The 19,403-nt window shown below is 32.5% G+C and overlaps 1 protein-coding gene across 4 annotated transcripts; it reads right to left on the minus strand.

Moving 5' to 3' along the window:
- Positions 1-3,298: 3,298 nt before the first annotated feature.
- LOC105115312 (ethylene-insensitive protein 2-like) lies at positions 3,299-12,785 on the minus strand. 4 transcript variants are annotated; one of them, XM_011012150.1, is made up of 8 exons: positions 12,564-12,785; positions 10,865-11,669; positions 10,131-10,217; positions 9,885-9,995; positions 9,596-9,808; positions 7,325-7,510; positions 4,512-7,205; positions 3,299-3,999 (listed from the first exon to the last, which is right to left on the minus strand). In XM_011012150.1, the coding sequence occupies exons 2-8, from the start codon at positions 11,111-11,113 to the stop codon at positions 3,670-3,672; spliced, it is 3,870 nt and encodes a 1,289-aa protein (XP_011010452.1). In that variant the 5' UTR covers positions 11,114-11,669; positions 12,564-12,785; the 3' UTR covers positions 3,299-3,669. The 4 variants fall into 4 exon arrangements, with proteins under 4 accessions (XP_011010452.1, XP_011010448.1, XP_011010451.1 ...); XM_011012146.1 differs by having other exon boundaries at positions 10,865-11,674; XM_011012149.1 differs by lacking the exon at positions 12,564-12,785 and adding an exon at positions 12,316-12,519 and having other exon boundaries at positions 10,865-11,674.
- Positions 12,786-19,403: the final 6,618 nt, after the last annotated feature.

Consider the following 19,403-nt stretch of genomic DNA (forward strand, 5'->3'; position numbering starts at 1 on the left):
CTTTTAATAATTTTTTTAATTTTTCTTGATTCTTCTATTTCTTTTTCCTTTTCTCTTTAGTAAAATCTCTTAGTAGTATTTTTATTCCATACTGTTCTTAGTCCTTTGTTCTCTCTTCTTCTTATTTCACTCTTTAAACTCCTTTTACTTTTTTTTTTTAATTATCACAATAAAAATTAAATTAAAGACTAAAAAATTAAAGGCTAAAAACAAGTTATGACAATTGTAGCACTTGGACCAATACAAAATGCAATTCTTATCATGTAAGTAAAGTTTCCATCCAATTCATATATATATATTTCAATTACTAATTGATTTTCTTCCCTTCCTTTAAATAAGGTTTAGTTATTGTCCGAGGACAAAAGAGACGGAGATGAAGTAGACAATACATGAAAGAAGGCGAGGATAAAATTATGTTTAGTAGTGGTATACGAGATAAAGTGATTATTTTTATATTATGTTTGATTATGATGGTCAAGAAAGAATAATATATGAAAAAAAGTTTATTTCACTCATAATATGCATTAGTTTTTGTTGAATATTGAAATTGATAATATTATAAAAACCTTAGTTATAAAACTTGGACTTGCCATACAAGTTGACTTAGGACTCGATCGACTCTAAACTTAGACTAGTGTAGGTTTAAGAAAAAATAAAAGAAGAATTGACTTCATCTAACCTAATCAATAATTCAAGTTGACTCAAGATAAAATATGGCTCAATACTCATTTACTTTTTTAAGATTACTTTTTTAAAAAATAAGGTTAATTTGATTCTCTTTTTAAAAAAATCTAGGCAAAGCCCAAGAATCAATCATAGTTGGCTCTCAATGATTGGATGAATATAAAGGAGAGGTCTTTCTTCGTTAAAGATTATTATTTATAGGAGTGGAAAGAAGGCCCTAGAATTAGGGTTGTTCATGATCTGGTTTGGTTTGAATTTAAAAAACTAACCGAACCAAGACATACTAATTTTAGAGAATATAAATCAAACTAAACTGAAAATTAACTTAAACTAATTTAATTAAATTTAATTAAGATTAATGTTTTATAAAACCGAGAAATCTAATCCCAATAGATTGGGTTATCATGGAGATGATTTGCATTTCAAGAGAATGAACACTAGACAAGTATAAATAACAAAGACCCTGCTTATTCAAGGATCTCGTAGGGCTAACGCTTATAAGATTCATGAAAATAAGTAACATCAAACGCAAACATAGTAAGAAACCTATTTGCTGGCCTTTTGGTGGAATAAGTCTCTAGGGGAATTTCAACACAACCAAAGTATAAATCATTTGTGTCATAAGGAATTCTACTTAAATTAATAGCTTTTTAAAAGCATTGAATAACAATTATTTTCCAGCATCAAATGATAACAAATTCGTAAAAAGAAAACGAAGAAGGAGAAGCAGCTAAAAACCTTGCAAATCTAGTAACCAGCAAATTCTAAAAAAGATTTTACGAGAAGCCTTCAATCAAGAAGAGAGGACGAGAGAGAGAGAGAGAGAGAGAGAGGTCAGAGGGAGATGGGGAGGTGGGTTTGGTTTAATGGATTTTTCCTCTGGTTTGGTGTTTTTGGTTAATTTTATTTTGTTTATTTGGTTTATTCGATTGATTAGTTTTTTTTAAACACCTTTCCTAGGATATATTGATGGAAGGGTTGGCGATCTCTTTGAAGAAATTAGTCATGCAGTCAATCCTGCACCAGCTACACAACAGAAACCTTCCGATCTTTAAATCACTGCCGAATTTTAGGGTAAGCAGGATGCTTTATAGGATGTGCCCCGTTGCTATACATCTGGATAAGGAGCCATTTCCAATGTTGTAATAGCAAAACGGACGGAAATCGCAGGAAAACAATACCTCATTAGCCTTTTTTGCAAGAGATGGGGGAGTTCTGACCATCCATGGAGATGCTGATAGGGAGACAGCTGTCTTAGAGTTGAAGGATCTCGATGCAGGATATGATAGTGCTACTGCTTGACTGGTTTTTCTCTCATTTCCCCTTTTGGAAGGAGATGAGAAGAAGGTCGATCAACATCACAACTTCCGCTTTTGGCAGCCGTTAGTCAAGTGATATCAGACGCAAGTCCAGCCCTCTATAGTGACAGTGCGTCAGGCGAGTTGATGAGCTAGTATGATACGGCTGGCTGGCTTCTCATATGTGGAGGCAAGCTGACGCATTGCGGCCAGCCACAAAGGAATAGTTCTGGAGGGCCTCGTCTATTACAAAAATATCAATGGCACCGGAGGAACGTCGGTCCGGGAACAGTAGTGAGACACAGAACAACGCAGGTGGGGGCCACAACTGTCTTTCCGCTTGTGATATCACGCAAAAAATATTTCAGAGTGATATAATTTAATTAGTTTTATTTTAATTTTTTTAAAAAAATTTAAAATTTTATAAATTTTATTATTATTGATATCGTTAATTTTAAAATTTATAAATTTAATTAAAATTTAAAAAATTAAAATTTTATAAATTTTATTATTATTGATATCGTTAATTTTAAAATTTATAAATTTAATTAAAATTCAAGTTGATACAAATATCTATATTAATCTAAAAAATATAATCTTATTTTACTTTATTGAAAATAAAATGATAACCCTATCGATCGGATTACCTCTCAGTAGAAAAACCAACCGGAAATAGCTGAAACCATTTACGCTTTGCCTGCATGTGGTAGCTACGGAGCAAACCTTGCCTTTTGGTTCTTCGGATAATAATAAATCAACGTCCATGTCAACCATAACTTGACTGCATGTGCGGTTGATCGTTTTACGCATAAGTCCCTTCCACTGTCATGTCAATTTTTTAAACCATACTCCTCCCCAGTTGAATTGTAATTATAATAATTTTTATTTAAAACAATCCCCATATTATCTTAGCATATCTTGAATTAAATTTTAAAATTATAATAATTTTTAATTTTCTTTTTATTTAAAACAATCTCCATATTATCTTAGCATATCTTAAATTAAAATTTTAAATTATAATAATTTTTATTTTTGTTTTTATTTAATACAATCAAGGTTAATCTTTCCAACTCCAACCCATAATCCAACACACTCTAGATCAACTCTTAAATAAAATATAAAATTTTAAAACTATAATAATAATTTAAATTAACTCTCGTAATTTATAACTTGAATCATAACTTGAATCTTTTTATCTGGATTCATCCTCAAATTATATTTTAAAATTTTAATAATAATATTTTATACTTTTGCACATTTTAATTGGATAATTTTAAAATTAATTTTTTTATAAGAGTCCATACAGGGGATACAAGTGATGAGAAGAGTAATCTTGCTATACAGTACTTGAGACATTTAACACAAGGTGATTCTTTGTTACAAAACAAGAACTGCGATTACTCTACTATCCTCCATCCTACCCATTTTTCTTTAATTACGCTGCAATTACATCTCCACTTATCTTTATCCCTACGTATACATAACATACAAGGAAAATTAAATTTTGCAGCATGGACCCTTTTAATACAAGAGAGAGAGAGACCCAACAACTGAGCTGTCTGCATTCCTGGATTAGCAAGCTGCATTTCAAAATTATACAGCTCGATACCATCCAGCTCAGGCAAACTGATGAACAAAAGCAACGAGCTCTGAGGAGCTGATGTCAGAACCTTGCTCGACTCACTGTTCATTTACTACCGATTGGTTTGTTTGATAACCGGCGCTTGTAGCGCTTAAGCACAGAAGCCAGATTCTCTTTTCCCTTTGGGAAAGCAACATCACCAGCAGCAGTTCCTGATCGACCCTTTCGGCAAGATATGGCAATCTCCACATCCTTAATCAAGTCCAGAAGCGTTGCTGCAGTTGTGCATTTCCCCCTGCCTGGTTTCGAAGCAGGGGGCAACATCCCATTCGAAGCAGGTGGACTTGACCTATGCTGGTGAGATGCAGGGATTTGAAGGCAGAAGCATGGGGACATGGGAGTGCGGGGCTTTGAAAATGCCAATTCTATGATGCCCTATTATTATTCAGAAAGCATAGTTTTAAAGGACAAGGCAAAAAAGAAGACAATACTTGGAAAACACACCCTCATAGGATTTCAAGAGCCAAGGAATGAAGCACATGTATGCCTCCCAAAGGGATGTTACAGAGAGGAATTGCTTTCAGTAACATGCCTTGAGATTTTTAATATATGTAGATGCCAGTTGTAATGGAGCAGGAGGGGCGAGAACTAAAAGATAGTTGACTAAAATGACTTGGTTGCAACTCAAAAAAATAATAAAAAAAAAAGGCACAGCAGCACATGATTTGGTATAGCAGCGTCTAAAATGCCTATACAAACTCATTGCAATTAAGTGCAGGACATGAATGGTGAGTTTTGCCAATTTATTCATTAACATGATGAAGAGGTTTTTTCCACCTTTTCCTGGAAAATCTACAAGCAGTAAACAAAGTAAAGCATTTTTTGCAGATGAAAAGATCCCTTAATAAAATTGAAATTGTATATAGCAAAAGATTGGAGAAATTTACCTGAAGACGATTCAACACATAAGTGTATTTCCCCCACAACTCTGGACGGCTTTCCATTAGTGACAAATCAAGAATCCGGTGAATACTCCAGACCCCAAAGCTTATTATCAAATCCAATCTCCAAACACAGCCCTCCCCACAATGAGGAACTGAGGAAACCATAATGTTGGTAATACTGGCATCATCATTTCTCAAAGCGGAACCAGATTTCCCATCAGAATATAAATATGTAGATCCACCCATGTGATCTACATGGTTCATTTCTCTTGTTTCAGCTTCATACAAATACCTCTCCCTTGCAGCCACACAATCAATTAGATCCTCATCGGCTCCATCGTTTTGCCTAAACAGCCAGTCAGATCCTTCCAATTTCAAAAGCTTCACAATACAATGCCTGAAAGACCGAAGAAGTTGGGCCTCTGAATCCACAGGAGAAGTTACTTCGCGATTAATTGAATTAGACCAATTTCCCAATCCACTCCCAACAGCACGAGTTTTGTCAGCAACACCAAACTGTTCAAATGGTTGCTTGGACCAGAGGGATCCAGGGTCTGGAGTCATGTGAAGCGGGAAAGCATCCCCATGCCCTTTTGATAGTCCATTAAAAGACAAAGAACCTCCTGCTCCTGATCCAGTGTTTGAATAATAAGACTGTTCATAACCAGATCTACTAACAGAGGAACCAAATCCTGCAGACTTGTCCCACTGAGCATTCTTTTCAGACAAATATGGGTCCCTATAGGAACCAGCAAGCCCTGAAATGTCAGGCAAGCTATGATACTTCTTTGTATTAGCTGACGTTCCAGTATCATCAGCAGATCCAGAGTATACATCATGATAAGGTCTTCCAGACTGTAATGGGCTATTTCTAGTTACTGCAAGATTCTGAAATCCTAACGCTTGTGAAGAGCTTAGTCCATTTTGCATTTTTTTCCCCATAGAGACAGTGAGTGGGTCCCTGTAATTTCTAGGTCCCAAGGATGGGGATATTGGTGCTGGTGACTCCATTTGACCATTTAAGCTACTGAAACCCCTGTCCTTGGCAATTCGATTGACAATAGATGCTATCTGATAACCATGAACTGTAGCTGGCTGATTATCCCAGCCATCAGAAGATGGTGGCGTGCGTACACCAGAATAACGTCTCTCACTTAAGTCAGCAATACTCTGGCTGGGACCTTGTACATATGCATCCAGCAACTGCATGTGGTTGGACCACAATGAGGATGGTCCCCTCTGAACTCCATAAGATGAGTCAATATTGCTTTGCAATCGCAATTGCTTGGGGGAGTCACATAAACTTGAATTGATCAATGAATCAGATGCTCTGCCACCTACCGATGAGAAATATCCACTAGATTCCTTCCCAGCGGTGTCCACTTTCAGCTGCGAAGAAGAAAGTTTCAAATCAACCCCCAAGGCATCCAGTTTCTTGGTCTTTGCTTCTTGAGTAATTTGCCCATGGAAGTCATACACTTGTCCCCAAAACTCATCAAGAACTGCAGCTAATTGACGTCTTGCAGCACGCCCCAACCCTGCTAGTCTTGAAAGACTTCCAGCACCATTCCCACCTGCATCACTTTTACCACTAAGACTCCTAAATGATCCAGGACCATCAGATGTCAAAGACAAAGTGCTTCCAGGAACCCCTTTGGATGAATCTTCAGGCTCCCAGTTATCCCCTTCATCATCCTCCTTTTCAGTATGCAACTCTCCCTCTATATCCAGAGTTTTTTCAACTGGGTCCATTGATTCAATATTAGCCTTCTTGGCAACAAGCAATTCGGCATCAGGAACCAAGTTGACAGCAGCTGACGGAGATGCTGACTCTGTTGCAGGTGATGTTTCCTCATAAAATGTTTGGGGACTAGAAAATGTGACTTCAGAATGTTTTTCTTTGATAGTGGTCAAATGAAGTTCCTGATCAGACTCCATAATTGTCTCAGGCAAATCAGGATCAGCATTTGCAACAGTTATATCTGAGTAACTCTCAAAAGATTTCCCTGGTTCTGGTAATTGTTCCTGCCTCTCGATAAGTTCCTCTCCAGTACATCTATTTTCAGTCAAAAATTCTTCCTCTATCAGCGTGGATGGCTCGGATACAGCATTTTGTACATCCCGGTTGCATACCTGAGCATCTGAGCGAGTAGCAGATTTCAATGGGGTAGCTGCTAGCCAGAGCATCAAACAAAATGATGAACAGGCAGTAATGAGAAGAAAAATGTAAGAGGTAGACGAACCACTTACTGTACTCCATCTCAAATTACCAACCCAATCACTATCCCCAAATATCATTTCCACCACAAAAGTAATCTTTATGGCAAGCATCCCCATGAATGAAATCAGCGCTGCGAACTCCAAGAATGGAGAAATTTTGTAGACACCCATCACTTGTCTTGATGAAGCAACACGGAAAAGAGGGATCACAGAAGATGGAAGAAGTAAAGCAACCATAACCTGTGTAAGTATAAGCAACTGGTATATTCCTTCAACTCCTGAAGTCCACACACAATAAAGGGCTGGAACAACTGCAATAATTCTGAATGTCGCACGTTGAAGCCAATTAGGAATATTCAATCTGAGAAAATTGTGTAAAACTACTTGCCCACCAAGATTCCAGGAAAATGCTGTGATTTGATTCGCAAAAAACAAGATGAGTGAAAAGCCAAAGGGTGCTACTGGACTCCTGAACACCTGAAATGATCATTTCGAATCAAAGTAGTACGTATTTACCAAGTTCATACAGAATAATGCTTGCACACCAGAAAAGAAACATCTACACAACCAATAAATAAGAGGAAAAAAAAATGTACCTGTTCCATAAGTGACATTGCATCAGGAAAAGTAAGTAAAACAAGGCCACTGCTGTAGAACACATTTGCAGCAGAGTTCATAAGAACATAATTTACCAGATAGATGCCACTGAAGATGCATAAAATGGCAAAAAAATGGTTAAGACACAAGGCATCCCTGGAAATATTTGGTGGTCCCTGATGTTGCTGCAAGAAGATTAAAGATCTCAAAATCTAGAAAGTGATAAAAAAAAGCTATTAAGTGATATTAAACTTGTTTTGAAAGTGTATGAAACCTAATAATAGAACTATGGTAGAGCTTTATCAAATAACAGCAATTAAGCATTGACCAGGCCTGCATGTTACATTCATTTCTGTTTTCCAACAATGAGCATGAGTTGGAAGCTTTTCAGGGTTCTTAAGCAATCAAACCAACAAACTCAAACTGAAAACAAAAATGATGAGATCTTGGCTTCCATATGCTAGTTCATGAAGTTAATACAAAAAGGTTGAGCATTAGTTTTAAGTTGGAGGGGCCGCTTGCAGTGATGTAATTCATTGCAAGCAAAAAATAACAAGATTAGCTTAAGTTCAAATCAAAAAATAACAAGCCAATTAGGAAGATCCAAAAAAGAGACAAAACCATCCTAGAATTCCCCTCTGTAGTTTTTGGCTTTCTCCACCACCATAATAAAATAAGTTTGTATACGTGAAGATCAAGTTCAAAGCTTGCAACACGTTTTTACTAAAGGTAAACTGTATTCTCAACAAAAGGCCTCCATGGGCAGTTAGTATCTGCTTCAAGCCTCAAAACAATATCATTCATAATGAATACACAAAAGTTGAATGTTGCCAGAATCCAGGGTTCTTGTTAGGTATTCTTTAGAAAACATCCCCACTGGTGCTTTCTGAAAGATTCAACAATTATAAGAAATCAGCTATCAGAATCCTACCAATCAAATTTTAAGTTATAATGATTCTGGTACAGGTTGAATGATACAACTCGCAGACCAAAGCCATTATTTCCCCATCACAAAGACCAGCTATGCAATGAATGATACATTCAGCAACTACCCTAAAACACAGACAACTTGATGGTTGCGACTCTGAATCATACAATCCACTCTGTCAGTTTCTTTTCACCCGAACTCCATAGGAGCCTTCATCAAACATTTTCAGACACCTAACCAGCTTCAAATTGTCATATTGCCATGTAAACAAAATGTCTAAAGATAAGACAAGAAAAAGATGCTCTACTAGCTTTAATTTGTTAAGAGAATCCAGATTCAAATCATGAATCTTCTCTTTGCATTTGAACACCCACATCCTCACCATTGCAAGGGAACTTATGCAAACTTACAGAGATGGGGAATAATTGTGTTAGTTCATGATTGGAGGCACATTCATATCCTTTCACAAAGCTACACAAGAAGGATATGCTTTTTTGGGTTTTTGGTTGTATTAAAAAATCAAAAAGACAGCAGGCTTGTTGATTTTGGGTTGTTGCACCATAAGGCCCCAGCCAGCAAAGCACATTCATATCCTTTCACAAAGCTACACAAGAAGGATATGCTTTTTTGGGTTTTTGGTTGTATTAAAAAATCAAAAAGACAGCAGGCTTGTTGATTTTGGGATGTTGCACCATAAAGCACCAGCCAGCAAAGCACATTCATATCCTTTCACAAAGCTACACAAGAAGGATATGCTTTTTTGGGTTTTTGGTTGTATTAAAAAAATCAAAAAGACAGCAGGCTTGTTGATTTTGGGATGGTGCACCATAAAGCACCAGCCAGCAAAGGTAGATTACTCATATCAAATACCTCATCAAACCAATTGCCAGTTCCATTGTCACAAAGCCATTAAGTTTCCATAATATCAAAATTTATCAGTCAAATGAAAACCAAATCATTTTAGAATGGAAAGGCCATGCTAAGCGACAAAGATCCCAAAACAAATGTACACTTAGACTCAAGCATTGCACAATTGACACAAAACCACATGTAAAAGAAAATAAGTACAAACTAACATTCAAGTAGAGAAGTAGCATAAACACAATATATCCTCTCTGCTCCAAAATCTAAACCTCAGATGTCCTAAAAAAGACACCTCAAAAATCACTGGAAGGTATTGATATAAAACTAGCAGCATGCCAAATATGCTATGCCAGAAAAGCCTCACTGAACATTATACAAAATGATATTGACAATGTACTCAAAGAGTCAGAGACACACAGGAGGGCTTTGTTTTTGGGTGGGAGGGGGGGTTGTTAAGGGCAGGGAGAAAAAGAATTACCAGCACAATAGAAGAATGGAGGAAAAAATTGTGAGGCATGATACTTGCTCCAAGTAGACTCATCAGGGCAAACACACTCTCCTCACTAAATTTTGTTCGCGTCCCGTTTATGGAAAGAGGGATTTCTGGTTGGCTGAGGAGAACCCCAAAGAAATACAAAAGTAATATGAAGCCTGCAATGCATGTGCACAGGAAACTTGCCTTGCATCTCTCCTGGGAAAAAGGTAACAAAATCAATAGTGATATTTCTAAGGTGAGGTGGCAAAAGAATCCAAGCAAGTGGTCTTACCATGAGGGTAGCAAAAACTGGAAATAAAATGGCATCAGCAGCAGCTAAAAAAACACAAGTGGATAAGTCCATCCCGAAGAGAAGATTAAGACCATGTGCAATGCCAAGAATCTGTTGAAAACAATTCACAAGTTATGACCACAACAAGGGATCTCAAGTAGCATAAATCACATCCAGATGCCTTAAACCCATATCTTTTGAATAGGCAACCAGATGTACTAAACAACTAAGATCGAGAGAAACTACCATAGTGAGGTCCAATGCAATCACGGAAAGCGCTGCCTGAACTCCTAGAAACATGCATGTCCACTTGTCATACTCATCATTGCAGATCTATGGGATCATAAGGAAAAGGAAAATTGTAAAACTTCAAGCCATAATTGGGGGTTGGGGGTGTAGAATAGTTAGTGAACACACCAAATAATTAGAAAATAGGCTAATGAACTTTGAAATGCAAATGATAGGTGGAAAAACATCACCCCATATACATCTGTGGATGTAATTACAAATGGTTTGATAATTTCTTTACAGAAACAGATGTGCTTGCTCAGATGTCAATCAAATGGAACATGTAGAGGACTATGAAGAACCCAGCTAACTTCCAGTCATGCTAAAGAGAGGCACATCCATCAGATTGCAAGAAGCATGACATGGAACATTAAAACAATACAAAACCAGAGTTCTCAGTAGAGTATCCTTGATGAACCTCTACACTTTCAATTGGAAAGCAAGGGACATGACATAACCAGTACCATGTGGACTAAACCAATCTATTTCTCATTTCCAAATTTTACTATTTCATTATTTCCATTTGCAAAATGGAAAACAAGCTCAAGACAACTGGATCAAGGACAAAACACAAACAATACAAAATTATTTTTCTCTTTGAAGGAAACATATAAGATCATAGTATTAGCATGTCAACAAAAGTAAATATACAAAATTTCTCATAGAATATCCTTAAGGAAATAGGATGATACCTGGGCAAGATCTTTTCTAGTGATCACACCAATTCGAGCAGCGAGATACTGGCATAAAATGGCAACAAAATTGAAAAGGAGCATCGGTAGTACCAGATCAAACCCAAAACGAGCACCTCCTTCAACAGTTGCTGCCCACTTTCCAGGATCAACATATCCAATTGCAATCAGAAGTCCAGGTCCAACAGCAGGAAGCAGTCGATGAAGAAAATGCAGTGGATGGTTAGCATTTGCAAATTCAGTGTCCATTTTACTGATCAGTGTTTCAAACAAAACTGAACCACCACCTACGGTATGATATTTAATAACACTTCCAAGCAACAGAAGAACCTCCCAGAGAATGCCAATATAGCCGCTTAAAGAAGCATCTCCTAATAATTATACCTATTTTCACTAATTATTCAAGAGAAACACTAACAACTTTGACTGAAAATGCTTGCATGAGTAAAACTAAAGTCAGAACAGCTTCCTCTGAAGCACTTCACACAGAAAGAACAGGGCAAGTCAAACAACAGCAAAGATGATTCGGTAAGCAAAGCTCTATCAAATGCACTTAGCCAGACCACACCCAGTAGAATCTCTTCAAGGAAAGGTTAGTCGAATGGTGATGCTAGCAGAAATTCCAATATTAGCTGTGATCATCAGATACCAATCTGACACTTGCAAAATCAGCTAGCATGCTACACTGGAGTGACACTGATGGGCTATTAACGTGGCTATTCATCTCCTGACAATGACTAGCAGCTAGTCAGATTCATGTAAACCTTCCAACAATAATTTGAATTTTTGCGTCTCCTCTGAAGTGCTATCCTGAAACATGAATAAGATCAGTTTGACAGCTAAACAAACTGCAAAAACAAAACTACATAACTTGGAGCTTTGGTGCTCGATGGGATAAGGTAAGCTACTATAACCGCAAGATTGTAACTTACAAGGCTAATTTGAAGCATGCAATCACTTCACAGGATTAAAAAAAAAAGAAGAAGAAGACATCAGGCAATAGGAATTCAGTAGACATCAATCAATTCTGCCTACTATAAAGAATGCAGTTTTTTTTAAAAAAAAATTACAAAGAAAAAAAAGAACACTAAAGTAACAAAGACACTGTACGAAAAAAAACTCATATAGTCATTAATTAAAGCATCCCCAACAAGCTCAATTACAAAGATACACACAATCCAGAGAGGCAAAAAACATATATTTTGCATCCTTATATTAGCATATTTAAAATTATCATTTCCAAAACTAACTTCAACAACTTTAACTCCTAGATTTAATTAATGACAACTCAATTAAGCTTATAGCTAGAACATGAAAATCCAAATCCTAGTAACAACAAAAATGCAAAACCCAACTCAGATCTCACCACTACATAAACCAATACAAAAAACCAGCTCAAGGTGAGCAAAACTGATAAGAGTTCATCAAATGAACCAAAAATCCATCAATACCCGAAAACTCAACCCCTATAACTTCAAACCTAGAAATGAAATGAGCCCGCAAAACTTATTCAATCAAAAAACCCTTCACAGATCTGATTCGGCCAAAAAACCCCAGCTTTGTACAAATTTCATGGTCGACTTCGATTCCTCAAAAATAAAATAGAGAAATCCGCACAAAACAAAAGTTTAAACCTTTCCAACTTTTTTTCTTCGGAAAATAAATAAAGAAGATTATTTCTTTTTTCTTTCCTTTTTACCTTTCTCTTCCTATAAGTGTGAGTTTCTTTCTATCTCTACTTGTACTTCTCTCTCTGCAATCTCTATCTGGAGCTGTCCACAAGTAGATCTCTAAAAGAAGAGCCACGCAGTTAGTAACTTATTAAAGTTGAGGCCTTTCTGGTTTTTTTATCTTCCTAGAAAGAAAAGGCTCAGTTTTCTGGGATAGTTGTAGAGAGAGAGAAACGGAAGTGAGAGTGATTAGAAAAATGAGAAATTTATATTTATATAATATTTATTGTATTATAATATCATAAATGGGATTTGTCATGGTTAAGAGATTCCGTGTAAGGTCTGACACGGTTTATGCTCGGTTCATCGGGTTACTAATTCAATGTAATGATTATTAACTTAACAACCTACTTATTAAATTTAATCAGGCCCGGCAAGTCGATTTGTATTCGATCAATCTGATAACTGCATCGATTTAAATAAAACAAAAGACTGCAAAAATCTTGTCAAATAATCAACTCGGCTGGTCCATTTATGACCTAAATGAACCTTAATGAGACCTTTTTCTTTAAATGAGGTTTTTTATTAAACTCTTTTCTTTTTAATTTTTAATTAGTTATTAATTATTTTCAAAATTTATTATATAAATACAAGAAAAATATTTTATTTTTTTAATGTAAAATTAAAAATTCTATATATATATTCTATGTTCCTAAAAAATAGTTATTTTTTAGCGTAAGATTTAAAGTCCTTCACTTGAGGAACTTGTCATTTCTACACACATAAGATTTGAAGTCCTTCAATATATATATTCTATATTTATAAAAAACTATATTTTTTGACAATGAAATAAAAAAATTTAATTTGAACACTTCAACTTAAAAGAATAATATAATATTTTTTCAATATAAGATTTGAAAGATTTAAAACCTTTTAATATATATATATATATATATACTCTATATTTAAAAAAAATTATTTTTTCAATGTAAAATTTAAATCATGTTAGTATATATATTCTAAGTTTAAAAAAAAATTTTTAGTTTAAATACTTCAACTTAAAAGGATAATATAATATATTTTCAATATCAAATAAAAAAATTTTAAAATATTTTTTTAAATTTCATTATTTACAACATGCATAGTCTATATTCTCATGAATTATTTTTAATTTTTTTATAAAATTTTAAATATTTTTTTTAATTTTTCTAACTTGACTTAAGTTGATTTGAGTTGTCCTATGTAACTCGCAACCCGGCCTCTTAATCGAGTCAACTCTGGATCAACCTTAGATTGGGTTTAATAACTATAATTAATATAAATAAATTATTTTATTAAAATAATATTATTTTAATATTTTAAAAAATAACTTGGTTATATTTCATTCAAGTTTGATTAATTCATTAGATTACAATTACTCGAATTTAACAAGAAAAGTTGATGCATAAAATGATTTTAAATAAAACCTCATCCAAACACATACTTCAAGTTACAAAATTATTAAATTAATATATTAAGTCAGGTTTCATAATGATAATAAATATGTGTTTTTTAAATATTTGTTTTTTAAATATCTTGAAAAGAGAATAAAAAATGAAGTATATTAAAGAGTAATATAATAAGAATTTGGGTACAAATGTCACTTGTCTTTCTTTTTATATATTTGATATTTTGTTTATCTTTTATAAAAATATTTAAAAAAAATTAATTTTTTTTTATTTTTTACTTCAAATTAATATTTTTTTTGTGATTTTATATAATTTTGATACGCTGATATCAAAAATAATTTTTAAAAAATAAAAAATATTATTTTAATACATTTATTAGTGAAAAATATTTTGAAAAGCAACCATAACTACACTTCCATGAGTTTATGTTACGCTATGGTTCAAATTAGAAAAAATATAAAAAAATATTTAGATAATAAAAATTATTTTGTATTATTATTAAATTTAATTTAAAATGTCAATATTAAAATATTTTAATTTGACTTCTTATTTAATCAAGGTTTAAAATTAAATTATGTAAGAGTTATCTTAATATGACTTGATCAACTTGGTAAATTCTAAGGGAGCTCAGACGACCCATAAAAACATAGTTTCCCTTTAAAGAAAAATCAAAATGACTTTTTTTAATATTAAAATAATAATATATTGGATCAACTAGGGTTTCACAGCTTAATATGTCAAATATATGATTCGGGTCATGGACTTTGCTAGGTTTAATAACTTTTTTTTTAATTTTAAATATACTATTTTTTACTTAATTATACTATCACAACATAAATCATAAAATCAAGCACAAGTTAAGTATAAATCAAATGATAAGATATTTATTTGAAACTGTGATAATTTTATAAAAAATAAACCAAAAAATTCATGAAGATAAATTTAAAATCAAGCAAATATTGAAAGATTAGGTTTATAAAAAAACAAAAATTAAAAAAATCCACCTATTTTGCAACCCAAGGTTTTAGTGCATAGTATAATAATTAGTAGCAGCTGCGGACTAGATTTTTTTTCCAATAAAAAAAATTAAACATGAAGGCATTTTGTATGCATTTTGTATGTAGAAAATCTTTAAGTGTCTCTTGAAAAGGTTATGCATGCATCTAATTAAATAATTATTTGTGTCAATAAATAAAAAAATTATTAACAATAACTAAAGACATAACTAAAAAAATCAAAAGAATATAAATTAAGATATACGATCTCATAACATGAGCTATTTACCTGGTTATGTTCAATGACTTTGTTTGTTAAAATTAATTTTTTTATATAATCAAATAATAGTAGAAATAGACACATATATGAAATTGATTAAATAAAATCAAAGAGAAAAAAAATATCACGCAAGGTTGCACTTATTAGAAATACTATCCAAAAATAAATATTTTTTTATTTTTTAAAAAAATTTCATTTATGTAAAACATAAAAAAAAAAAAAAGAATTATATATGAATTGGAATAATCTCTTCAAAAATTACATACATAAAAAATAATTAAAAAAAACAAACATTATTTAAAAAAGGTTAAACCAAAAGATTAAAAAAAATTAGAGAGAAAGGATATTAATTTAAATATAAGTTAAAAACTATTTAAGAAAATACATATAAAATGAACATTAATTTTAAAAAATAAAATAAAAAGGTCAAGTATTATTAAATTTAGCTAGCCAGGTGCATGTAGCCTATTTAGAAAGCACTAGAACAAGAGCTCTTATTTTTTAAAAATATTAATGGTATCATTTGCCCCAAATCTTTTTCCAAAGAAAGCTAGAGTACATGTTGTTTGTTTTTCCCCAGATTCTTACTACTATGATTGTAAAACCTTAGTTAAAGTTTTTTGAAATATTAAAAATTTAACTTAGAGATAGAATGAGTTAAATTAAATTAACGATATTGAATAAAATAACAATGGATAAATTTTTTTTTTAAAAAATAAAAAAATGAATATAGCACTAATTGTTAGAAAGTAGAAAAAGGTGGAGATAAAATGAAATAACTAGGCAATATGGGGTCAATATGTGAATAGCAATAAATTGAATTATAAATGCCTCATTTTTTTCTCTCTAAATCCAAAAGCAAAAGATAATAAAGGGGGAGAATATTTTTCAATTTTCTTCATCAAAATTGAGTAGAAATACTATAAATTAAAGGGTTTGGGTAAGATTTAGGCTAAGTCGTGAGGAAAACATCATCAAAGCAAGAATCTAAAAAGAATAAGTGAAAGAAATTTAGGGATTTAGAGAGATAGGAAGCCAACTAAGAGGAAGAAAAAAGAAGTGTCAAGAAATTTTGGCATGTGGAGAATCAAAGCTCATTTTATCACTTGGCAAAAGGCTTTAAAGTCGATTACACAAGTAAAATTAAATACAATTAAAATTGATGTTTAAATTATAAATTCTATACTAGGGTCCATGTGAGGATTGGGGGGGGGGGGGGTGGATGAGAAATTTGCTTTGCTTGATGTAATTTGGATAGAAATGGATGAAAACAACTTAGAAAATTGAATAAATGAAGAAACAATCCTAGTGTTGTTAAAGGTGGTGGTGTTGACCATAAAGAGAAAAAATTGAAAAAAAAATTAAAAGAAAGCATGAATGTTGTTTGTTTGTATTTATTATAGCATGTGTTGAAATGTGAATAATGAATTGAGAAAAAATGGAAATCTTTTGTTTAATTTATAATGGAAAGATTGATTATGCTTTGTTTGATGTAAATTGGACAGAAATTAATGAAAGCAATTTAGAACAATGAACAAATAAAGAAACAATCATAGTGTTGTTAAAGGTGGTGGTGTTAGCCATAAAGGAAAAAAATTGATAAAAAATTAAAACAACACGTGAATGTTGTTTGTTTATACTTATTATAGCATTCGTTGAAATATGGAGAATGAATTAAAAAGAAATAGAAATCTTGTGTTTAATTTGTTATGGAAAGATTGATTATGTTTTGAATTATAAACATTGTAATCTTGTAGGGGATTATGGAATTTTTATGTAATGTTGAAGTATTATTGATGAAAGAATGTTAATGAAAGTGAAGGTGTTTTCCATGAGAGAGTTTTGGTTATTTCAAATAGGATGTGAGAAAAATTAGTTGATTATTTTGGTGTTATATTTAATGATGTTATAAATTATGTAAAGGAGAAATACTTGCTTTAAATGGTGAGAAAATAAATCAAAATACTTTGTTGCATGTTAAGAGTAAAAATTGAAAATCTAGATAGCTATATCATAGAACTTCCATTTGAGTTAAGGGCTTGAAAATAACAAATTAGAATAAGTTTTTTTAACAAAGTTATAGTTAGGGATGTTAGCTTTCTAACAAGATTTCTTATTGATTTAGTGGACAACAACACTCAAGCATTTTGACTGGATGAAATGACATTGATGCAATCAGAATTCGGCAAAGTGTTTTTCATGAAAGTTATTAGAAATTATCTTTACCTTCCACCCACCACATTTCAGAGAATTTGGAGCACTATAGCTTGAGATGTCTAAACTATTAAGTAGTGCTACTGGTAGACGTGGTGGATAGCCCTTAAACTCTTGTTTGGATGAAATGACATTGCTATTATCAGAGTTTAAGCACGTTTTCTTCATGAAAGTTGTTGGAAATTGTCTTTTCTTTCTACCCACCAAATTTCACATCATTTAGCCTTCTAGATCTCCAACTATAGGTAAAATTCTGAATAGTATTTGGGTTGGATTGCAGGACAGATTCTGACTTCTCTTTTATGGCCAAACTTTGAATTTGAAAACGGCAGATTTGGGTCTTTCGCTATCCAGGAAAGTTGTAAGCCTATTTTTTTAATCTTTTCAGCCATATAAACCAAACTGAAATTCAAGTTTTATAGTTCTAGATATGACCCAATAACTGAACAGTGTTTCAATTTGAATTGAATCAATATCTCCTTTTCAAGTTTAGCCTTTTCTTTGTCCTTTCACTTACAATAGTTAATCAAAAAAATTAATCCTTTAAATTATGAGATATACCTATATTTAAAATGAGCATTTACCATAAATTAAATATATCTTATATTATCAGACTTGTTATTATAAAACATGCTCTAGTTAAGGAGTTATTGATACTTCAAGTGCAAAATGATGATATAAAACCTTGATAAAAATGCATTTTTAAGTACCAATCACACCCCCAACCAGCTTATTACTAGTCCCTAGTAATCAGAGTGTTAAAATAAAAGAAAATGTTAAAATAAAAAAACAATATGTAAATTCTATAAAGCAAGGTATTCATCATTCAACTTCTATTAATCTATCCAGATAAACAAACTATATATCTGCTCAATACCTCTTAACAAGATATTAATAAACCTTTCTTTTGTGCTCAATGTATCAACACATAATTATGGGGCTTTTCTTGGAAGAAAACAAAATTTTTGTTCTAATGTTTAAGGTTAACTTCCTTGGATTAAGATTATTAATTTTTTATTTTTTCTCTTTTTTCTCTTATTTTTAATATATATAGATATAACTTAAAACACCATGCATCTTTAACCCATGTAACAAGTTTTCAGCTAATGTCTCCCAGACTAGTTGGTCTTAGGGCATTAGGTGTTGAGACACCCCTATGAGCTTAGTAACTCCGGTTGCAAATACTAATACGTAGATAGTGTAATATTTGTTCCCTTAAGCTTTTCTCCTCAACCCATGTAACAAGCGTTGGGCCAATAGCTCCCAAGTCAGTTGACTTTAGGGTATTAGGTGTTAAAACACCCATTCGAGCTTAATTGCTTAGGTTAGGGAGGCTACGAAACCAAACTTATCTACATTTTTATTATCATCATTTTTTTTTCTTTTTCTTTTTATTTTTCTTTTTTCATTTTTCATTTTTTTTTCATGTTTTTTTTTTGAATTATATACAATCCCTTTCCCTTAGTTGTTACCTTTAACAAAAGAACATAAATAATGTAATAATCCAATATGCAACCCACAATCATATGTTAAAGTGTGTGTGTGTAAATTAAGGTTTAAAAAATACATGTTAAATAAGTATATGAGCAGAATTAAGTGGTAACAATACGAGAGTTTGTAAACCTGAATATTTCAGGAAGTATTATAATAGACCTTGTTAACTCATTTACTATGTCATTCTAGTAACTATAATTTTGCACATGTTTTATGAAATAGAAAACACACATGCTTTATGAAATGAAAAACAATTTTTTTTTTTTTTAACTACTACCCTCTCCCCCCAACCAAAACGAGACATTGTCCTCAATGTTCTAAGATAAAAAGATAGAGTATAGAAGAAATCACCTAAAACAACAACTATTAACAAACTTGAAACACACTTACATAAATATAAGAAATAACAAAATACAAATATTATGATCTATTAATAAA

Source organism: Populus euphratica, unplaced genomic scaffold (assembly GCF_000495115.2).
Source record: "Populus euphratica unplaced genomic scaffold, PopEup_1.0 scaffold670.1, whole genome shotgun sequence".
In the NCBI taxonomy this organism is placed as follows: Eukaryota; Viridiplantae; Streptophyta; class Magnoliopsida; order Malpighiales; family Salicaceae; genus Populus; species Populus euphratica.